Source organism: Theropithecus gelada, chromosome 16 (assembly GCF_003255815.1).
Source record: "Theropithecus gelada isolate Dixy chromosome 16, Tgel_1.0, whole genome shotgun sequence".
In the NCBI taxonomy this organism is placed as follows: Eukaryota; Metazoa; Chordata; class Mammalia; order Primates; family Cercopithecidae; genus Theropithecus; species Theropithecus gelada.
This window is the reverse complement of record NC_037684.1, coordinates 27,182,963-27,200,285: the sequence shown is the minus strand read 5'-3', so window position 1 is coordinate 27,200,285 and position 17,323 is coordinate 27,182,963. Positions and strand designations below refer to the sequence as shown.

Sequence of the window (17,323 nt, the reverse complement as noted above, 5' to 3'; positions counted from 1 at the left end):
AAAAAAAAAAAAAAAAAAAAAAAAAAAAAAAAAAAGAAGGAGAAAAGGAGAAGGAGGAGAAGAAGAAATATTGAAATATCTTGAATGGGTGCAGTGGCTCATGCCTGTAATCCCAACACGTTGGGAGGTCAAAGTGGGAAGATCACTTGAGCCCAGGAGTTGGAGATCATCCTGTGTAACTCTGTCTCTACCAAAAAAATTTAAAAATTAGCCAGACATGGTGGCTTATGCCTATGGTCCCAGCAACTAAAGAGGCTGAGGTGGGAGGATTTCTTGAGCCCAGGAGTTTGAGACTGCAGTGAGTTATGATTACACCACTGCACTCCAGCCTGGGTAAAAGAGTGAGACCTTGTCTCTAAATAAAAGATTAAAAAAAAAAAGAGAGAGAAGGTTATTGTCAGACCAGGTGAAGAGAGGGGCATCTTGGAGGGTGAGGACCTCTTCCCCCACCTCTCCGTATTATCCCCTGATCTAACTCCAGTTGTGGTAGGATCTTTAGGAGGGGAACGTGTCTTAGAGAAGTTTGGGGACTTTGGGTGTGAGGACTGAGGCCCCATCTCTGCTGAAGTTCAGACACCAAGACTGGAAGGAGATAGAGCCATCCTGCTTTCCATCACAAGGAGGAATTGTCCGGCCTGGCCTTTGACACATACACCATAGTTCAGGTGTGTATATTTGGAGAGAGCCTTTTCAGGGTATAGAGGCATCTAATTAATGGCACAGATGGGTCCCCATTCTTTCTTCACCAACCTCTGGCATCTATCAATCTTCGCTCTCAGGAAGTCCTAACTTCGATCTCACGCTCAGCTATCTTGCTGCGGCCCCAACCTATTTCTAATCCCTGCAACCCATCCAGACTCTACTATGATCTCCCCAAGCTTCCCTCAATCTGGTCACGCCCCTCCATACCGGGTTTTTCAGTGTGAAACTCCCTCCTCCGCTTCTTTCCCCACCAAGCCCCGCCCCTTCGTGTCGAGCCCCCCAAGACTCCGCCTAGCTCGCCCTCCTGGCCACCGCGGCAGCCAATAGCTGAGAGCCTGATTTGCAGGGCGGCGCGGGGGAGCGGCGGAGGGCAGGGGGCGGGACCAGGCGACCTCCTAAATCAAAGTTGGGCGGCGAGGACTGGGCGGAGGGGCCGCCGGGTGCCGGGCTGGGTCCGGCGGGGGAGGGGAGGGGATGGGGGGCGGGCGCAGAGGACGGCGGAACCGGCCGGACACGGACAGCTCCTTGGCTCCCTCCCTCGGCTCATCCCCGCCACCCCACTTCCCTCCTCCCCGCGCTGCGAGCAGCATCCTCTGCAGACCCTCGGTCCTCGCGCCCGGGGTCGTCCCGCTCCTGCGGCTCGGCGTGGTCGCCTCGCCTCGCCCGCCACCCCGGCAACTTTCTCCGCCTGAGCCCGCGGGTTGGGGGCTGCGGTGCCCGAGGCTAACTGGGGGCAGCCTCTGGAGAAGGGCTTCGGAGTCCCGGAAACGCCCGCCACCCGCAGCCTGCCCGCGGCGGGCCTGCCGTCGGATCTCGGCACCCTCTCCTCCCCTCTCCCCGAACCATGACCGAGATGAGCGAGAAGGAGAACGAACCGGATGACGCGGCCACTCACAGTCCCCCAGGGACCGTCTCCGCCCTCCAGGAAACCAAGGTAACTTGGGGGGCGCGAGGCCTGTCCCCGCCCCGTGCGCCCCGGACCCGGGCGCCCTCTTCCTGGCGGGGTCCTCCTGTGGGCCCGGGCGTCCGAGGGTCGCGGTCGCGAGGCCGGCATGACCACTGAGACTCTGCGCCGCTCCCGGGGGGAGGAGTGGGTTGGCGACGAAGGGCCACGAAGACCCCCCAATCACACCAGCACCGCACGCCCGCGCGCGCCATCGCGACCTTCCGGGGAGGCGGCCACTGGTCTTCGTTGGAGAGATGGGCGCAGCGAGGCCGGAGGGCGCGCGTGGAGCGGTGCGGGCGGGGTACGCGCCCGGCTGTGCGTGCGAGGCGCACCCTCCAGCAGCCGCCGGGTCCCAGTCCCGGGCTCAGTCTGCGCCTCTGTCCTCGCTGGTGTCTCTGAATTTGTCTCTACAACCTGCGTGTCTGTGTCTTGGTGTCTCTGTGTGCGTCTCTCCCCGTTCTCCCGGCGCCTCCTGGTGTTTATCTCCGCGTCTCAGCGTGTCCCTCCCTGCCCCTCCGCAGTCCTGCATTCCCCGCTCCTAGCCCAGTTGGGCTCGGGGAAGCGAGGCCGCGGCCGGGGGTGCGCAGCTGCGGAGTCCGCGCGGGGGCCTGCGGCAGCGCCAGCGCCAGCCGTCGGTCACCGGCGGGGACGGGGGCCTGCGGTTGTGGCTCCGGACCAGAAAGACAGGCAGCCCCACTCCCCACCACGGGAGCGGGACCAGGGGAGGGGGAGCGGGTAGAAGCAGAAAGAGAAGTAATTGTAATTAATGAATGTCATCATTAACCCTAATTATGGATGATTGTTACTCCTGCGGGAGTCACCGTGAATAAATTACTCCCCGCGAAGGCGGGCGGAGCCCAGACTCCTGGCGCTGAAAGTAGGGGGGGGGGGAGGCCGCCGCTCACACTCAGCACTCCCCCCACCTCTAATCCGTCTGCTCCCTTCCCAAGTTCTAGGTGCTGGCGACTGGCCCGCGAGAAGTTCTGTTTCTGCGGGAGTAACCTGAGCGGGTCTGGGGATGGGGCAGAAAGGGCTGTGCCAAGGGCGCGCCCTGTCCCCTCCCAGACTTCAGGCCAAGACCTCTTCCCTCCCCCTTTCCCCGGTATTTTGTTCCCATCCTGCTCCTGTTCTCCAGAGGCGAAAGGGGACAGTGAGGACCAGAAATGATGGGAGCCTGGGCTCTGGAGGCATGGCTCGCTCTCTGGGCTTCTTCCCACTGTCCCCCTTCCTCCTTCTTCCATCTTGACCATCCCGCAGGAGCTGAGGTTAATTCAAGGTCAAGGTCATCAAGGGAGTGATCGGGAGGAGGAGGCCGTAGGGTCAGGGTGGACTCTGGCAGAGGCACCCCAGGGAGCCCCCATCCTACACCAGGGGACCCAGCGGGTCTCCATGTTCAAGTCTTCACATGCACACCTGACCCTCTCTTGCCACCTTCTAAAAATGAGACTTTGGTCTGTCAGGCCACAGCTGTCTCCCCTTTAGAGAGCCGAGTCTCAGTCTCTCCTGGGAAAGGACTAAGATGTTTGGGTGGGAGGATATTGCTTGGAATATTTGTGACAACTTCTGTCAAGCAGAGGGTCTGGGAGCTGAACCTCACCTAAGTCCAATGCCCCGACCTCGGTTGCCCTCTAGTCACCCTGGGAAGACATACACAGTCCCCCTGCTTGCCTCCAGGGCACCGAGGGCCTTCCCAGGCCCTGCCCTGTTCCCCACACGGAGGCCTGTCCTCTCCAGCCCCCTCTGTGGGAACTCTGGAAGGTGGGCAGGAGTGCGGGGTGGTGCTGCCTCAGTACTCCAGGAAGCCGCCTGCTCAGCTGTGTGGGGAGGGGCGGTCAAGGCCTGCAGATCGGCACCTCTCTGTCTTCCCAGGTCAGGACCCTCCAATGTTGTCACCTCTGGGTCTGAGCTTGGAGATCCAAGGACAAGGGGAGGGAAGAGGTTACACCTCTGATCGGGCCCCTCTGTGCCAGGCCAGCTGGAGCCCTGGCCCTCCGCCCCTCCCGTATACATCACCCTTGTGAAGGATTCTGCACTAACACAGACTGGGCTGTGGGTCAGGTTGGGGGTATTCAGCAGGGCAGAGGTGGGCAGAGAGAGAACTCAGGACCCCTGCTAGCCTTCTTCCATCCCACACCTCAGCCTGGCCCAAAGAAGCTCCTGTCTCCAGACTGTGTGGGTGGAGGAGATGGAAGACAGTGCGGTTGGGTGCTGCCCAGCCAGCTCAGTGTGAGGCAGGTACAACAGAGGGGGCCAGTGCCCATTAGGCAGTGATGCCAACATTCCAGCCGCATTCATCAATGTTGTTGCCCCCTGGGAATCACTGGCCAGCCTCCTGCTTGCCCCCAGGCTGAATCAGCCCTGCACCCAAGCCACTCAACAACCCTCCTAGTGAGTCCTCCTCTCTTGGTCTCCATCCCTTCTTACCACATAGGGCCTGCCCATCACCCTTTGTTGCCACCCCTGGGAGGACCACCCCATGCCATCTCTGCTCTGAGTCAGCTTGCACCACGTCCGCCACCACCCACTGCCAGATGCCTCATGCCCTTTCAGGAGATGCTGTGGGGAATTGAGGAAATAAGGGGCCGTCCAGAGTATGGGGAGGTGGGGAGGAAACAGGCAGGCCCGCCCCTGTCTCTGGGAGGGGGTTCAGAAGAACAGACTCGGTGGTCCAGGCTCCAAGCTGGACAAACTCTGGGTGCATTGGGAGGGAAGAGTGACCAGGCAGGCCCACTTGCCAAGGTACATGTCAGCTTCTCCCCATGCCAGAGAATGGGTCCCAGGGAAGTGAGGGCACCAAAAATATAGTGGGGGGAAGAGGTGGGAAAAGGTCCTCTCCAGGAATGAGGAGGCCCAGGAACAGGAATACCTGGCCTGGCTAAGCCAAAATGTGGTTTGGGTAGCCAAGCCAGACGTCTCTGGAGTGGGCAGGCATCAAGTCATTTGGCAGAGATGCCCCAACCCAGACCTGGAGCCACAGTCTGCCATTTGCCAGCCACCCCAGGTGGCATGTCATTCCTTCCCGCTTCTCCACCGCCCCCCCGCCCCCGGGATCTGGGGCTCACAGCCAAGCCAGGGAATCGGCCGGCAGAGTCGGGGCTGCCCTGGTACCCTGGAACATTCTGTTCCAGAGGCCTCTGGTACCCAGCAGAGGTGGCTCTTGGCACTGAGACCAGGGGGCACCAGGAAAGGATACAGCCTCAAGGGTAGGGAGACTTGGAACCTCCTCCAATGATGATTACTATGGAAACAAGGGCCTGGGGATGGGGGGGAACATGATAGATGATGTCTTCAAATATTTGAAGGGCTGAAGTGTATGAGAGGGAGTAGCCCTTTCTGGAGCCAAGGGAGGAACAGGGCTGATAGGCGAAAATCCCCGGGAGGCAGGTTTCAGCTCTATATAGGGAAGCACTTTCCAGCGATTGGAGCTGCCCAAAGATGGAATGACTGTCCCAAGAGAATACTTGCTTCCCATCACAAGAGGTGACCAACTCTTGAGAGGGGACGTGGCCAGGGCATCTCAGGGTGATAAGTTGCGGTCTGCTCTAGGTGACCAGTCTTCCAGGTCCCTTCTCACCCTAAACTCTGATTGACCTGATGGACAAGCTCCTGGCACAGCTGAGAGGCGAGGGTGAGGGCCCAGGCAGGGCCCAGTGCAGCAGGATGCTCCTGGTGCTTTGGGCTCAGCAGCCGGAGCTGCCGGTTCAAGTCCTGGCTCTGCTGTTTACCAGCTGAGGACTCCTGGGTAGGTAATTTAACCCTTATGAGCCTCAGTTCCTCATCTGAAAAGTGGGACAGTAATTATCACTACCTCCAAGGGCAGCATCAGGATTAATGAGATGCTGCATATAAAGTGCTAGCTCAATTCCAGTGTTCTGACCACAACAGCCCCTCAGAGTTGTAAGTTTCTGGGGATATTTGGACCTAGAGCCTTGTATTGCTTAGAGAGTGTCTCATCTTGGCCGGCGCAGTGGCTCATGCCTGTAATCCCAGCACTTTGGGAGGCCGAGGTGGGTGGATCACGAGGTCAGGAGTTCGAGACCAGCCTGGCCAATATGGTGAAACCCCATCTCTACTAATAAAAATACAAAAAATTAGCCGGGTATGGTGACAGGTGCCTGTAATCCCAGTTACTTGGGAGGCTGAGGCAGGAGAATCGCTTGAACCTGGGAAGTGGAGGTTACAGTGAGCCGAAACTGCGCCACTGCACTCCAGTGTAGGCAACAGAGCGAGACTCCATCTCAAAAAAATAAAAAAAATAGAGTATCTAGTCTTCCCAGTCTGGCACAGTGGCTCACGCCTGTAATCCCAGCACTTTGGGAGGCCAAGGTGGGCAGATCACGTGAGGTCAGGAGTTTGAGACCAGCCTGGCCAACATGGTGAAACCCCATCTCTACTAAAAATAAAAAATTAGTTGGGTGTGGCAGCACGCGCCTGTAGTCCCAACTACTGGGGAGGCTGAGGCAAGAGAATGGCTTGAACCCGGGAGGCGGAGTTTGCAGTGAGCGGAGATCATACCATTGCACTGCAGCCTGGGTGACAGAGTGAGACTCCATCCAAAAAAAAAAAGAGTATCTAGTCTTCCCTCTTGGAGGTGGGGAAACTGAGGCTCAGAGAGAAGAAGTGAGGTGATTTTCCTTCAGGTAGCAGGTTTAGTTTTGCCCCCAGCCCCAGCACATCCTCCAGTGACCCGGTGTGCTCCGTGCCTGAGGTCCCTGGACAGAACAGTGGATGGTTCACCTGCCTCTGGGGGCCCATCTGAGCCCCCAGAGCCACACTCAGTCCTGGCTGGCCCAGAGCCTGACCTGGGCTGGGTTTTGTGTTCTCATTAATTGTCTCTCCAGCCTTCCACCTCTGCTCCAAGGCCCAGGCATCTGGGGCCTGGAGCCTTGCTTCTCATAGATACACAAAGAAGCCCACAGTGCTATCCAGGAAGCTGGGTTTGGAAGGCATTGAGCACTTCAGTGTGCCAGACACCCCAGGGCTTTGGCCTCCCAGCTGGCACACCAGAGCCTGCCTTGTGCCCAAACATCCCCTCTGCTTCCCCCTCTGTCTTGCTGCCTGCTGGCCTCCCGGAGGCTGGAGGGGCCACCACTTCCATCCCCTTGGCAGGGTGGCCAGGCAGGCAGCCATGGCACACAGGCTGCCCAGCGTGCCAGCTGGGAACCCTGGCCAAGTCCCTCTGCCTGGAGCCAGGCTGCTGGCCCCTGTTTCTGTCTCTGGTAGAAAGGAGTGGGCAGGCGTAAGGCGGCCCTCAACGGGAAGGGAGACAGACGGCCAAGGCTCTGGGTCAAGAGGTTTCCAGACCTCTCTCTGGGAAGACTCAGTAGGGTGTGTTTGAGTGAGAGGTGGAGATAGCTCTGGCCTCACTGCAGAATCGACCCTGCCCTCCAGAACGTAGGGTCCATGGAGAGTCCAGCGGCTGCCTTATGTATTCACCAAAGGCCGCTGACTGAGCACCTACTATGTGCTGAGAGCCTGCGTGGGGATTTGAAGCCAGCAACTGTGCCCATCCTCAAGGGGCTCACAATCTCCTGGGGGAGTGAGAAAAATAACAAGCATCACCTGAGCGGAGGCTGTGGTGGACGTTGGGCCGGATGCAGCGGACAACAGCGGAGGGAGTGGGTCATGAGACAGAATTCCTGCAGAAGACAGTTTCCCGGAGGAGGAAGGGCCAGTGGAAGCACATTGGCAGGATAAAGAGGGTATGGACTGAGTGAGGCAGAGAAGAGGACAAACATGTCAAAAGCTCAGAGGCATAAAAGCATGGATGAGTTCGAGAATCCTCATTTCTGAGCTGTAAAGGCACAGGTTGGAAGGATAGGTTTGGCTAAGTTGCAAGGAGAGCCTCACGGCTGGGGTGAGAGCCTTGGACGCTGTCCTGAGGAGCCAGGAAGGCATCACCCCGCAACAGCTGTATGGAGGGCAGGTGGAAGCAGGGGGCGGGAGGGGAGGCTGTGGCCTTGAAGCAGGCTGGGGCATAAGGGCCTGAACTAAGGGCTGTGAGGTGATGAATCAATGGGAGGGGAGGGCTAGAGAGACGTTCTGGGGGGAGAATCAGTCCCAAGGATGAGGGTCTGGGACGACCACTCCTCACCCCCCACCAGCCTGTTCGAGAACACAGGTGGATACTACGTTGCCCAGGCTGGTCTCCAACTCCTTGGCTCAAGTGATTCCCTCCGGCCTCAGCCTCCCAGAGTGCTGAGATTATAGGCAGGAGCCACCACACCACGCCTATTTTTTTTTTTAACTTGAGTAAATGGTACACCCATGCAACAAAATATTTTGTAGCTATAAAAAAGAATGATGAATCTATTTATGTATGGGTATGGAATGATTTCCAAGATTTACTGTTTATGAAAAAAAACAAGGCACAGGAAATATAGTATACTACCATTTCTTCAAGGAAAAATGGAACTAAACCTCTTAAACTTGTTTCTATCCAATTTCACATAAAAGTCTTTATTTCTTTTGAAAAATTAGAAAACCTGGCAACACTGGGCTGGCCTTATAGACAAGCCTTAATTGGCTTGAGGAGGTCTGCAGTTACTCCCTGGCCATCCAGTCTGCCACAGTCCCCACCACTCTTGATTGCCCGGCCAGAACTCCTTTCTCCGCGGAGGTCACCCACCGGGCTCTTGTGGCACATGAGATTGTGAAGCATTGTCAGGACCTGGGGAGCCTCTCTCTTCCTGTTTCATTTCGCTCGGCCCTTAGCCCCCATGCTGCTGCTGCTGCCGCCCCTACCTCCAGAGACACCCTGAGGGGAAGCCCACCGTGGCCAGCCCCCTCTAGGCTCCCACTCACAGCTCCCTCTTCTTCTTAGCTCCAGCGATTCAAGCGTTCCCTCTCCCTCAAGACCATCCTACGAAGTAAGAGCGTGGAGAACTTCTTCCTTCGCTCGGGCTCTGAGCTCAAGTGCCCCACCGAGGTGCTGCTGACGCCCCCAACCCCACTGCCCCCTCCCTCCCCACCACCCACAGCCTCGGACAGGGGCCTGCCCACCCCATCCCCCTCCCCATGCCCAGTCCCACGCCCCCTGGCAGCGCTCAAACCAGTGAGGCTGCACAGCTTCCAGGAACATGTCTTCAAGCGAGCCAGCCCTTGTGAGCTGTGCCATCAGCTCATTGTCGGTAGGTGCCTGGGCACTGAGGCGGCCGAGGGGAAGGGACGGCGTGGGTGCTGGGGAGTGGGCCCATGTTGCTGCCCAATATATTATTGGGTTCTTGCTGTTCAGGGGCCCCAATACTAACTGTGCCTCTTTTATTTTTATTTTTATTTTTTTTTTTTGAGACAGAGTCTTGCTCTGTCTCCCAGGCTGGAGTGCAGTGACGCGATCTTGGTTCACTGCAACCTCCACCTCCCTGGTTCAAGGGATCCTCCTGCCTCAGCCTCTGGAGTAGCTGGGACTACAGGCACATACTACCATGCCCAGCTAATTTTAAATTTTATTTGTAGAGATAGGGTTGTGCCATGTTGCTCAGGCTGGTCAAACCCTGGGCTCGAGCAATCCATCCGCCTCAGCCTCCCAAAGTGCTGGGATTACAGGCGTGAGCCATTGCACCCACCCCTAACTGTGCCTCTTACCCCAGGCAGAGAAAGGAGCACCACCAGGCGTGGCGGTATACTCAGTGTCACTGCTGCATTTACTAATGACTCTGGCTTCCGTGCTCCCTCATACTCTAACTGTGTGAGGGGTAGGTGCTGAGCCTCAGTGCTGGCACGAGAATGCCCAACCCTTGCTCTCCTCATGCCATAACGTGCCCCTCCTTTGCCCTTTGCCCATGGGGGTGTCCTCAATTGTTGAACCCAAATTTTTCCTAGGAAACTCCAAGCAGGGCTTGCGATGTAAGACGTGCAAAGTCAGCGTCCACCTCTGGTGCTCTGAGGAGATCTCCCACCAGCAATGCCCAGGGAAGACGGTGAGCGGGGACCCAAGCAGAGATGGCCAACTGAGTGCTGCCAGTACTGTCACATGGGGGAATGAGTCTCCCTCGGGGCTGCTCCTTCCTGTGGGGTGGGCCCTGGGCTTGGGAAGGACCAAGTTCTCCATGGGCCATGACCTCCTCAAACCCTCTGTGACCTCTCTTGCCATAGTCCACCTCCTTCCGCCGCAACTTCAGCTCCCCTCTCCTGGTACATGAGCCGCCACCAGCCTGTGCCACAAGCAAAGAGTCCCCACCCACTGGTGAGTGCCGCTGTCACTGCCCTGGCCGCTGTCCCTGCTCCCACTGTGGTGTGATGAGAAATCAACATCCCTGATCATCCTGGCCAACACGGTGAAAACCCATCTCTACTAAAAATACAAAAAATTAGCTGGGCGGGGTGGTGGGCATCTGTGGCCCCAGCTACTCGGGAGGCTGAGGCAGGAGAATTGCTTGAACCCAGGAGGTGGAGGTTGCAGTGAGCCAAGATTACACCACTGCACTCCAGCCTGGGCTACAGAGTGAGACTCCATCTTAAAAAAAAAAAAAAGAAATAAACATTTCTGAGATGGGTACGTGAGTCACGTTGGCACAGACAGTTCTTGGCTCTCCTACCATTTCCCTTCTCTGGATGCTCCTGTCCTGAATTTGGGGTTCATTCATTCATTTAGTCATCATTCCTTCAACAAGCACTTCATTAAGCACGTACTAAATGCCAGGCACAGTGCTGGACTCTGAGACACAGTAGTGAAGAAGTTGGAATTTATTGTCTAGTAAAGGAGATAGGACTGAAACGGACAGTCATGCAAATCATCAATCAATCACCATCAGTATGAGTGCCTTAAGTGGGGAAGATAGAGAATAGAGCATAGAATGTGTGCTGACAGCTGGGTGTGGTGGCTCGTTCCTGTAATCCCAGCTACTTGGGAGGCTGAGGCAGGAGGATTGCTTGAGCCCAGGAGTTGCAGTCCAGCCTAGGCAACATGGTGAGACCCTGTCTCTAAATTAAGAGAAAAGAAAAAGCTCGCTGTCTTCATCTGCAAAATCAGGGAACACTTCCCAGAAATGTGAAGGATGAGGCACAAGGGGTTCATCCATTTAGGATCTGGAAAGACTGGTGTGGGGTAGAAGGAAGCCTGAGAAAGGAAGGACAGGGAGTTAAAGAAAGGGCAAAGTGCAGAGCATGGTGGCTCACACCTGTAATCCCAGCACTTTGGGAGGCCGAGGTGGGTGGATCACAATGTCAGGAGTTTGAGACCAGCCTGACCAACATGGTGAAACCCCGTCTCTACTAAAAATACAAAAATTAGCTGGGCATGGTGGCATGCACCTGTAATCCCAGCTACTCAGGAGACTGAGGCAGGAGAATCACTTGAACTCGGGAGACAGAGGCTGCAGTGAGTGGAGATCGCGCCACTGCACTCCAGCCTGGGCAATAGAGTAACACTGTGTCTCAAAAAAAAAAAAAAAAAAAAAAAAAAAAGGAAAGAAAGAAAAAGAAAAAGAAAAAAAAAAAGAAAGGGCAAAGTGGCTGGGGCTGAGGGAGGACGATGGAGCAGGGCTGTAAAGAGACCATGGGTACAACTGGGCGCGGTGGCTCAGGCCTGTAATCTCAGCACTTTGGGAGGCTAAGGAGGACGGATCACTTGAGGTCAGGAGTTCAAGGCTAGCCTGGCAAACATGGTGAACCCCATCTCTACTAAAAATGCAAAAAAAAAAAATTAGCCGGGGAGTGGTGGCAGGCGCCTGTAATCCCAGCCGAGGCAGGAGAATTGCTTGAACCTGGGAGGCGGAGGTTGCAGTGAGCCGAGATAGTCCCATTGCACTCCAGCCTGGGCAGCAGAGCGAGACTCCATCTCAAAAAAAATAAAAGAGACCATGGGTACGAGGCTTCGGGGTCCATTTTAGGGTAGTCTTTTGGACTTTCTTCTAAAGGCAATTTGTGTGTTTCTACAAAACTGTTCTGGCTGCTGTGTGGATTGGCAGGGCTGGAGTGGAAGCAGGGAGACCAGTTGAAAGGCCACAACAGTTGCCGAGAGAGTGTGGTAATGTAAATGAGACTGCTAGCAGTGGCGATGGAGACATGTGGACAGGTTGTAGGGATGCTGGGAGGGAGGACTAGGTAGTGGAGTGGCTGTAGGCAGTGAGGACAGCGAGGAGTCAAGGATGCTCCAGGTTTCTGCATGGGCACCATGGGAGGACCCGGAGCCATCTCTGGGAAGAGGAAGACCTGGGAGGGACAGGTGAGGGGCAGCTGGGGAGCTCAGCGTGGGGCATGCTGAGCTGGGACTAGAGATGCAGGGCTTCAGGGCAGAGCCAGGCCTTGAGGGTGGATGTTCCGCAGGGGCCAGTGGGAAGGTGGACCCTGTCTATGAGACCCTGCGCTATGGCACCTCCCTGGCACTGATGAACCGCTCCAGTTTCAGCAGCACCTCTGAGTCCCCGACAAGGAGCCTGGTATGGTGGGCAAAAAGGGGGGTCTTTTGTGGAGGGGTGTCTGAGCATGACAGTGGGCTTGGGGGCTGAGCCCTCTCCTCTCTCTGTCCCTAGAGTGAGCGGGATGAGCTGACCGAGGATGGGGAAGGCAGCATCCGCAGCTCTGAGGAGGGGCCTGGTGACAGTGGTGAGTGGCAGTGGGCACCAGGGGCAGGAATGGGGTACAATGGAGGGTGCTCCCTGCTGCCTCTCACCCTCTCCGTCTCCCGCCCCTAGCATCTCCAGTATTCACAGCCCCAGCAGAGAGTGAAGGGCCAGGACCAGAGGAGAAGAGTCCTGGACAGCAGGTGAGCCTGTACGGGCACTGGCCTGGAAGGCCAGGGTGGGAAGTGAGTATAATTTCTCCTTGTCATTGATTCATAGGAGGGCAAGAGCATGGTGCGTGGGGATTCACTGCTTCCTTACTTATCCTCAGGGATGGGCAATGCCAGGATGAGAGGGCATAGGGGGCAGGAGGAGTTACCCTCCCACCCCAGCCCACTGCCCATTGCACCCATTTCTGCTGTCCCAAAGGCAGGCAGCCTCAGGGTACAGCAGGCAGAAGGGGGCTCCCCTCTCCATGCCCGGCCCAGTGCCCTTTGGGGTGGGTGAGCATAGCATGTACAAAGGCCTCACTTCTCCCTGCCGTTGACCCAGGACTCACTGTGTCCTCTCGCAGCCCCCAGGGTAGCACACTCAGAGTGAGTGGAGAGTGGGGGGAGTGAGGGTGGTGCTTTCCAGTCACCGACCCTGAGATTCTCCTGCAGCCCCCCAAAGCCGCCCTGCGGAAGGATGTGGGGCCCATGTACTCCTATGTCGCACTCTACAAGTTTCTGCCCCAGGAGAACAATGATCTGGCTCTGCAGTAAGTCCCCTTTGTGACCTGGCCCTGCTGGGCAGCTCTGCGCTCCTAGACCTTGGAGCACAGTGTGAGGGGGGCTTTCAGGAACCTTCTCCTTGCATGCTTGAGGCTGCTGAGCCCAAACAGGAGCTGGAGCTGCCCAGGGTCTAAGAGTGACTCATGCTAATCTCGTGTCTCCTGCCCTCTGCCTGGGCTGCCCAGAGAGTGCCTGCTGTACCTGTAGTCACACAATGTCCTCTGAGGGCATCAATAATCCTCTCCCAGTGGGGCACGGTAGCTCACGCCTGTAATCCCAGCACTTTGGGAGGCTGAGGCTGGCGGATCACTTGAGGTCAGGAGATCAAGACCAACCTGGCCAACATGGTAAAGCCCCATCTCTACTAAAAATACAAAAATTAGCCGGGCATGGTGGCAGGTGCCTGTAATCCAGTTACTTGGGAGACTGAGGCAGGAGAATGGCTTGAACCCGGGAGGCGGAGGTTGCAGTGAGCCAAGACCATGCCAGTGCACTCCAGCCTGGGCGACAGAGTGAGACTCTATCTTAAAAAAAAAAAAAAAATCCTGTCTCCCAGCTGAGGACTGCAGGTCCCCAGGAGGTGCCCAGGGGCTGCTAGGACAGGGAGGGGCACGACTCCCTGCTCCAAATGAGACCCTAGCTCTGTCCTCCCCAGGCCTGGAGATCGGATCATGCTGGTGGATGACTCTAACGAGGACTGGTGGAAGGTGACTTGGCAGGGTGGGGAGTGGAGGGACCCTGGTAGGCACCCCAGCAGCCCCCACCCCCAATAGGCACTGCCCCCACCTTCTCTCCAGGCCCCAAAGACAACCTCTCCTCCAACCACTGGTCCCAGTCAAAACTAGGACCAACCCTTGGGACGTCCTCTCAGTTTTGACTCTCCTTGCCTCAGCCTTGTCCCTCTGCTCACCTCATGCCATTCCTGGCCCAGAAGGCACGTGGGTGGGGGCTGGAATACAGAGAGCCCCAGATCTGGAGGATGATGGCATTGGCGCTGAGTGGGAACTGGGTCTTGAGAAAGCAGTGGTGGGCAGCAGGGGTGGGGTGTGGTGCGGGTGCTCATTGCCAACCTCATCCCCAGGGCAAGATCGGCGACCGGGTTGGCTTCTTCCCAGCTAATTTTGTGCAGCGGGTGAGGCCAGGCGAGAATGTTTGGCGCTGCTGCCAACCCTTCTCCGGGAACAAGGAACAGGGTTACATGAGCCTCAAGGAGAACCAGGTGAGTGCCTGAGGCCCAGCCCAGGCCCTATGGCGGAGGGAGGGAGTGGGTGGGGGAGACAGGCTGCGGTGTGGGGGCAAATGTTCTCTAGGAGGAGGCTGATCCTGGCAGCTGGGGGGAAAGTGGGTTACAAAGAAAGTGTTGCAGGGCCCTCCTGCCAGCCCCTGTTGGGGAATTTGGGCTGGTGACCAACAGAGACAGGAGACTGAACGACATTGGAGGGAGCTTGGGTTAGAGCAGGAGCACTGGATTCAGAGTCTAAAGCTCAGGTTTGAATGCTAGCTCTGGCTTTTTGTGTAATTTGAGGCAAGTCCTTTTCCCTCCACCCGCTCTGTGATGGGGGTGAGGCAGGGCAGTACTCTCCAAGGTCAGCCCTGAAGCACTGCTTGGCATCTGCTGATGTCCTGGTCTTGCTGCTGAGGCCTCTACACTTGTGGGATCTGGTCCCATCACTCCAGCAAAGGGCTCTATCCACATCTGACACTGGTCCCATCATCCCCCAGGGGGGGTCCCCTGGGGGCCATGGGCAGGACTCAGGGCCAGGGCTGCAGGCCATGCCAGGCCTCAGCTCCATGTCTCTTTGGCTCAGATCTGTGTGGGCGTGGGCAGAAGCAAGGATGCTGACGGCTTCATCCGCGTCAGCAGTGGCAAGAAGCGGGGCCTGGTGCCAGTCGACGCCCTGACAGAGATCTGAGAGGAGCCAAGGGAACCCAGATGCCACCCTCGCCCATGCCTGGACCTTGCTTCTGGCCAGGAAGGGGATCAGGCCCCCTTGTCCACTCCATACCCTTCCTCCCTCTTTCTCTCTCCTAAGTGCCACTTACTGTGGCTTAGGAGCCTTCTGTACTGAGGAAGATTTTATTTCTTGGGTGGGGTGCCCTGAGTGGGCTGATCCTCTGGGACTTGGCAGGGATGGGGTGGGGTAGGAGGGAATGAGGAAGCTACAGGTAGGTCCACCCAGCGCCCAGGCACCCCAGTCCACTTGCCGGGCTGAGTCCAGCCCTGAGGAAGGTTCCTGGGGAATTTCTTTGCTGCTTCTCCCAGCCTTCCCCTGCCAACACACCCTGCGCATGCCTGGCACACCCCTCTCCCCACAGAGCCTCTGCTTGGGTCTATGTGTGTGTGACCATGCATCTGCTCCTTTGCAAGTGGGGTCTTGGGAGCAGGCCTTTTTGTGTCCTCGGCCCTCCACCTTAGGTGGGGAGGGGACCCAGGGCCATAGGAAGGTCCTGAGTCTACCTCCTGGTCTCCACCTCTGTCATTCCGTCAATTCTCAGGAAAGTTTTGCAGGAATCGCTCCCATTACTTGAAACCTGGGCCGACAGAGGAGGGGAAGGCTGAGGTCCCTGGAAGGTGTGACAAATCAGAGACTGTCCCTTCAAGTAGAAAACCCAAGAGCTGGCCGGGTGTGGAGGCTCATGTCTGTAATCCCAACACTTTGGGAGGCTGAGGTGGGTGGATCACCTGAGGTCAGGAGTTCAAGACCAGTCTGGTCAACATGGTGAAACCCCGTCTCTACTAAAGGTACAAAAATTAGCCAGGCATGATGCGGATCTGCCTGTAATCCCAGCTACTCCAGAGGCTGAGGCAAGAGAGAATCACTTGAACCCAGGAGGCGGAGGTTTCAGTGAGCCGAGATTGTGCCATTGCCCTCCAGCCTGGGCAACAGAGCAAGACTCTGGCTCAAAAAAAAAAAAAAAGAAAGAGAAAAAGAAAAGAAAACCCAAGAGCTACCTGGACACACGGAAACCCAACTGAGAACAAAACCCTGGCCCATGCTTGGTCAAAGCAAACCCATTTCACTGTCAGGACCCCTGGTCACACAGGAACCACCCGCCAGGGAAGCCTGTGACTGTCAGTTCCTGTCCCAGGCTTTGCCCGGCCGCCCCAGGAGTCCAACCCTCTGGGCTGACCTTTCTCCCACTTCTCTCCAGGCTCTGCAGGGGACAGGGCAGGTGCTGCAGGAGCCCTTTTGCTGGCTTTATCTGCTCCCTTGTTCTGGACACAGAGCCCTGGGAAAAAGACGGGTGGAAGACAGACAAGGAAGGTGGAATGTTCTATTTGGCCACCAGGAAATGGGGTGGGTGGGCATACACAGAGAGGACCCCTCTCTTAATACAGGCTGCTTTTCTCGGTGCCAACCTCCCTCCCCCAAGCTCAGATCCTCCTCTTATGCCCTTGATTGTGCCAGCCCATGCCACCCCCATCCTGGGCACAGTTACACCCTCCCATGCAGTGGGAGAGACACAGACTCTCCTACCCAAAGGCCCCTGCCCCACTTCTCCCCCGCAAAGCGGGGTCTCAAGCCACACTGCCCTGTTTGCTGCCATGAGGCCCCCCCCAGCAATATCCCAGGGGCGGGCCCAATGCCCACTGTACATGAGGCTGCATGATGGGTCTGGGGCCTTGCTGAGCCCCCAGACACCTAATTAAATGTTTCTTGTCCCAGCCCATCTTCTCTGTGTCTCTCACTGGGGCAGAGGAAGGAAAGGGGCAGGGAGGCGGGGAGTGGGGTCTGGGGATACTGAGAGGGACAAGGCTGAGGGTGGAAGGATTCCTCCATCTCTGAAAGGAGGGGTGCTGGGCAGGCGGCAACATAGCAGGGGTCCCAGGCCTCATCCCCTTCCTCCAGCAGCCCGAGGAGGGTGGGGTCTGGGGAGAGCCAAAAGGGGACCTGAGGAAAGTGGGAGGAGGTCTGGGGACGCTGGAGGGAAACGGCTTGGGTCTGCGGTCACTTTCTGCCTCCACCTGCACCTGAGTCGCGCGAGGGCGGACACACTCCTGCGCGCCAGGGCCGTCGAGACCGATCTTGCTCACCCAGAGGTGCCCTCCGAGGCCGGGCGTGCCAGGGGTCTGGGAGGGCTCAGTACCCACCCGAAGTCAGCCTCGCCCCCGCAGTCCCCCAAGCCGGAGACAGAAACGCTGGCGGCGGGGACAGTCGTGGCCCGTGGGGCCACGGGATGAGTCAGTCGCGCCTGTCATCGGAGCCCAGCACGGAGGGGCCGCACCCCTCCCGCCGCCGCGCCCGCCGCCCACCGCTCTGGCAGAGCTGCCTCCTTCCCCTCCGCCTGCCCAGCCGCGTCATCGCCACGGCGAGCACGTCCCGTGCTATTTATAGGCGGAGGGGAGCGGGGCGCGAAGGAGAGGCGGGCTGCGGGGGTGCTGGGGCACTGCTGGCGCT

General features: G+C 57.5%; 1 protein-coding gene across 1 annotated transcript; it reads left to right on the top strand.

The window, feature by feature from the left end:
• Window positions 1-1,081: 1,081 nt before the first annotated feature.
• On the top strand, window positions 1,082-16,595 carry STAC2 (SH3 and cysteine rich domain 2). Its single transcript, XM_025363661.1, has 11 exons — window positions 1,082-1,636; window positions 8,472-8,778; window positions 9,470-9,567; window positions 9,743-9,833; window positions 11,915-12,027; window positions 12,121-12,193; window positions 12,283-12,353; window positions 12,813-12,910; window positions 13,579-13,630; window positions 14,005-14,142; window positions 14,732-16,595. Exons 1-11 carry the CDS (start codon window positions 1,547-1,549, stop codon window positions 14,834-14,836), a joined length of 1,236 nt encoding a protein of 411 aa, XP_025219446.1. The 5' UTR covers window positions 1,082-1,546; the 3' UTR covers window positions 14,837-16,595.
• The last annotated feature ends 728 nt before the right edge of the window (window positions 16,596-17,323 follow it).

Coding starts and splice junctions, on each gene's coding strand:
- STAC2 (XM_025363661.1), top strand. CDS start 1,547: ATGACCGAGATGAGCGAGAAGGAGAACGAACCGGATGACGCGGCCACT. Junction 12,911..13,578: donor AACAATGATCTGGCTCTGCA/GTAAGTCCCCTT, acceptor TGTCCTCCCCAG/GCCTGGAGATCGGATCATGC. Junction 13,631..14,004: donor CTAACGAGGACTGGTGGAAG/GTGACTTGGCAG, acceptor CCTCATCCCCAG/GGCAAGATCGGCGACCGGGT.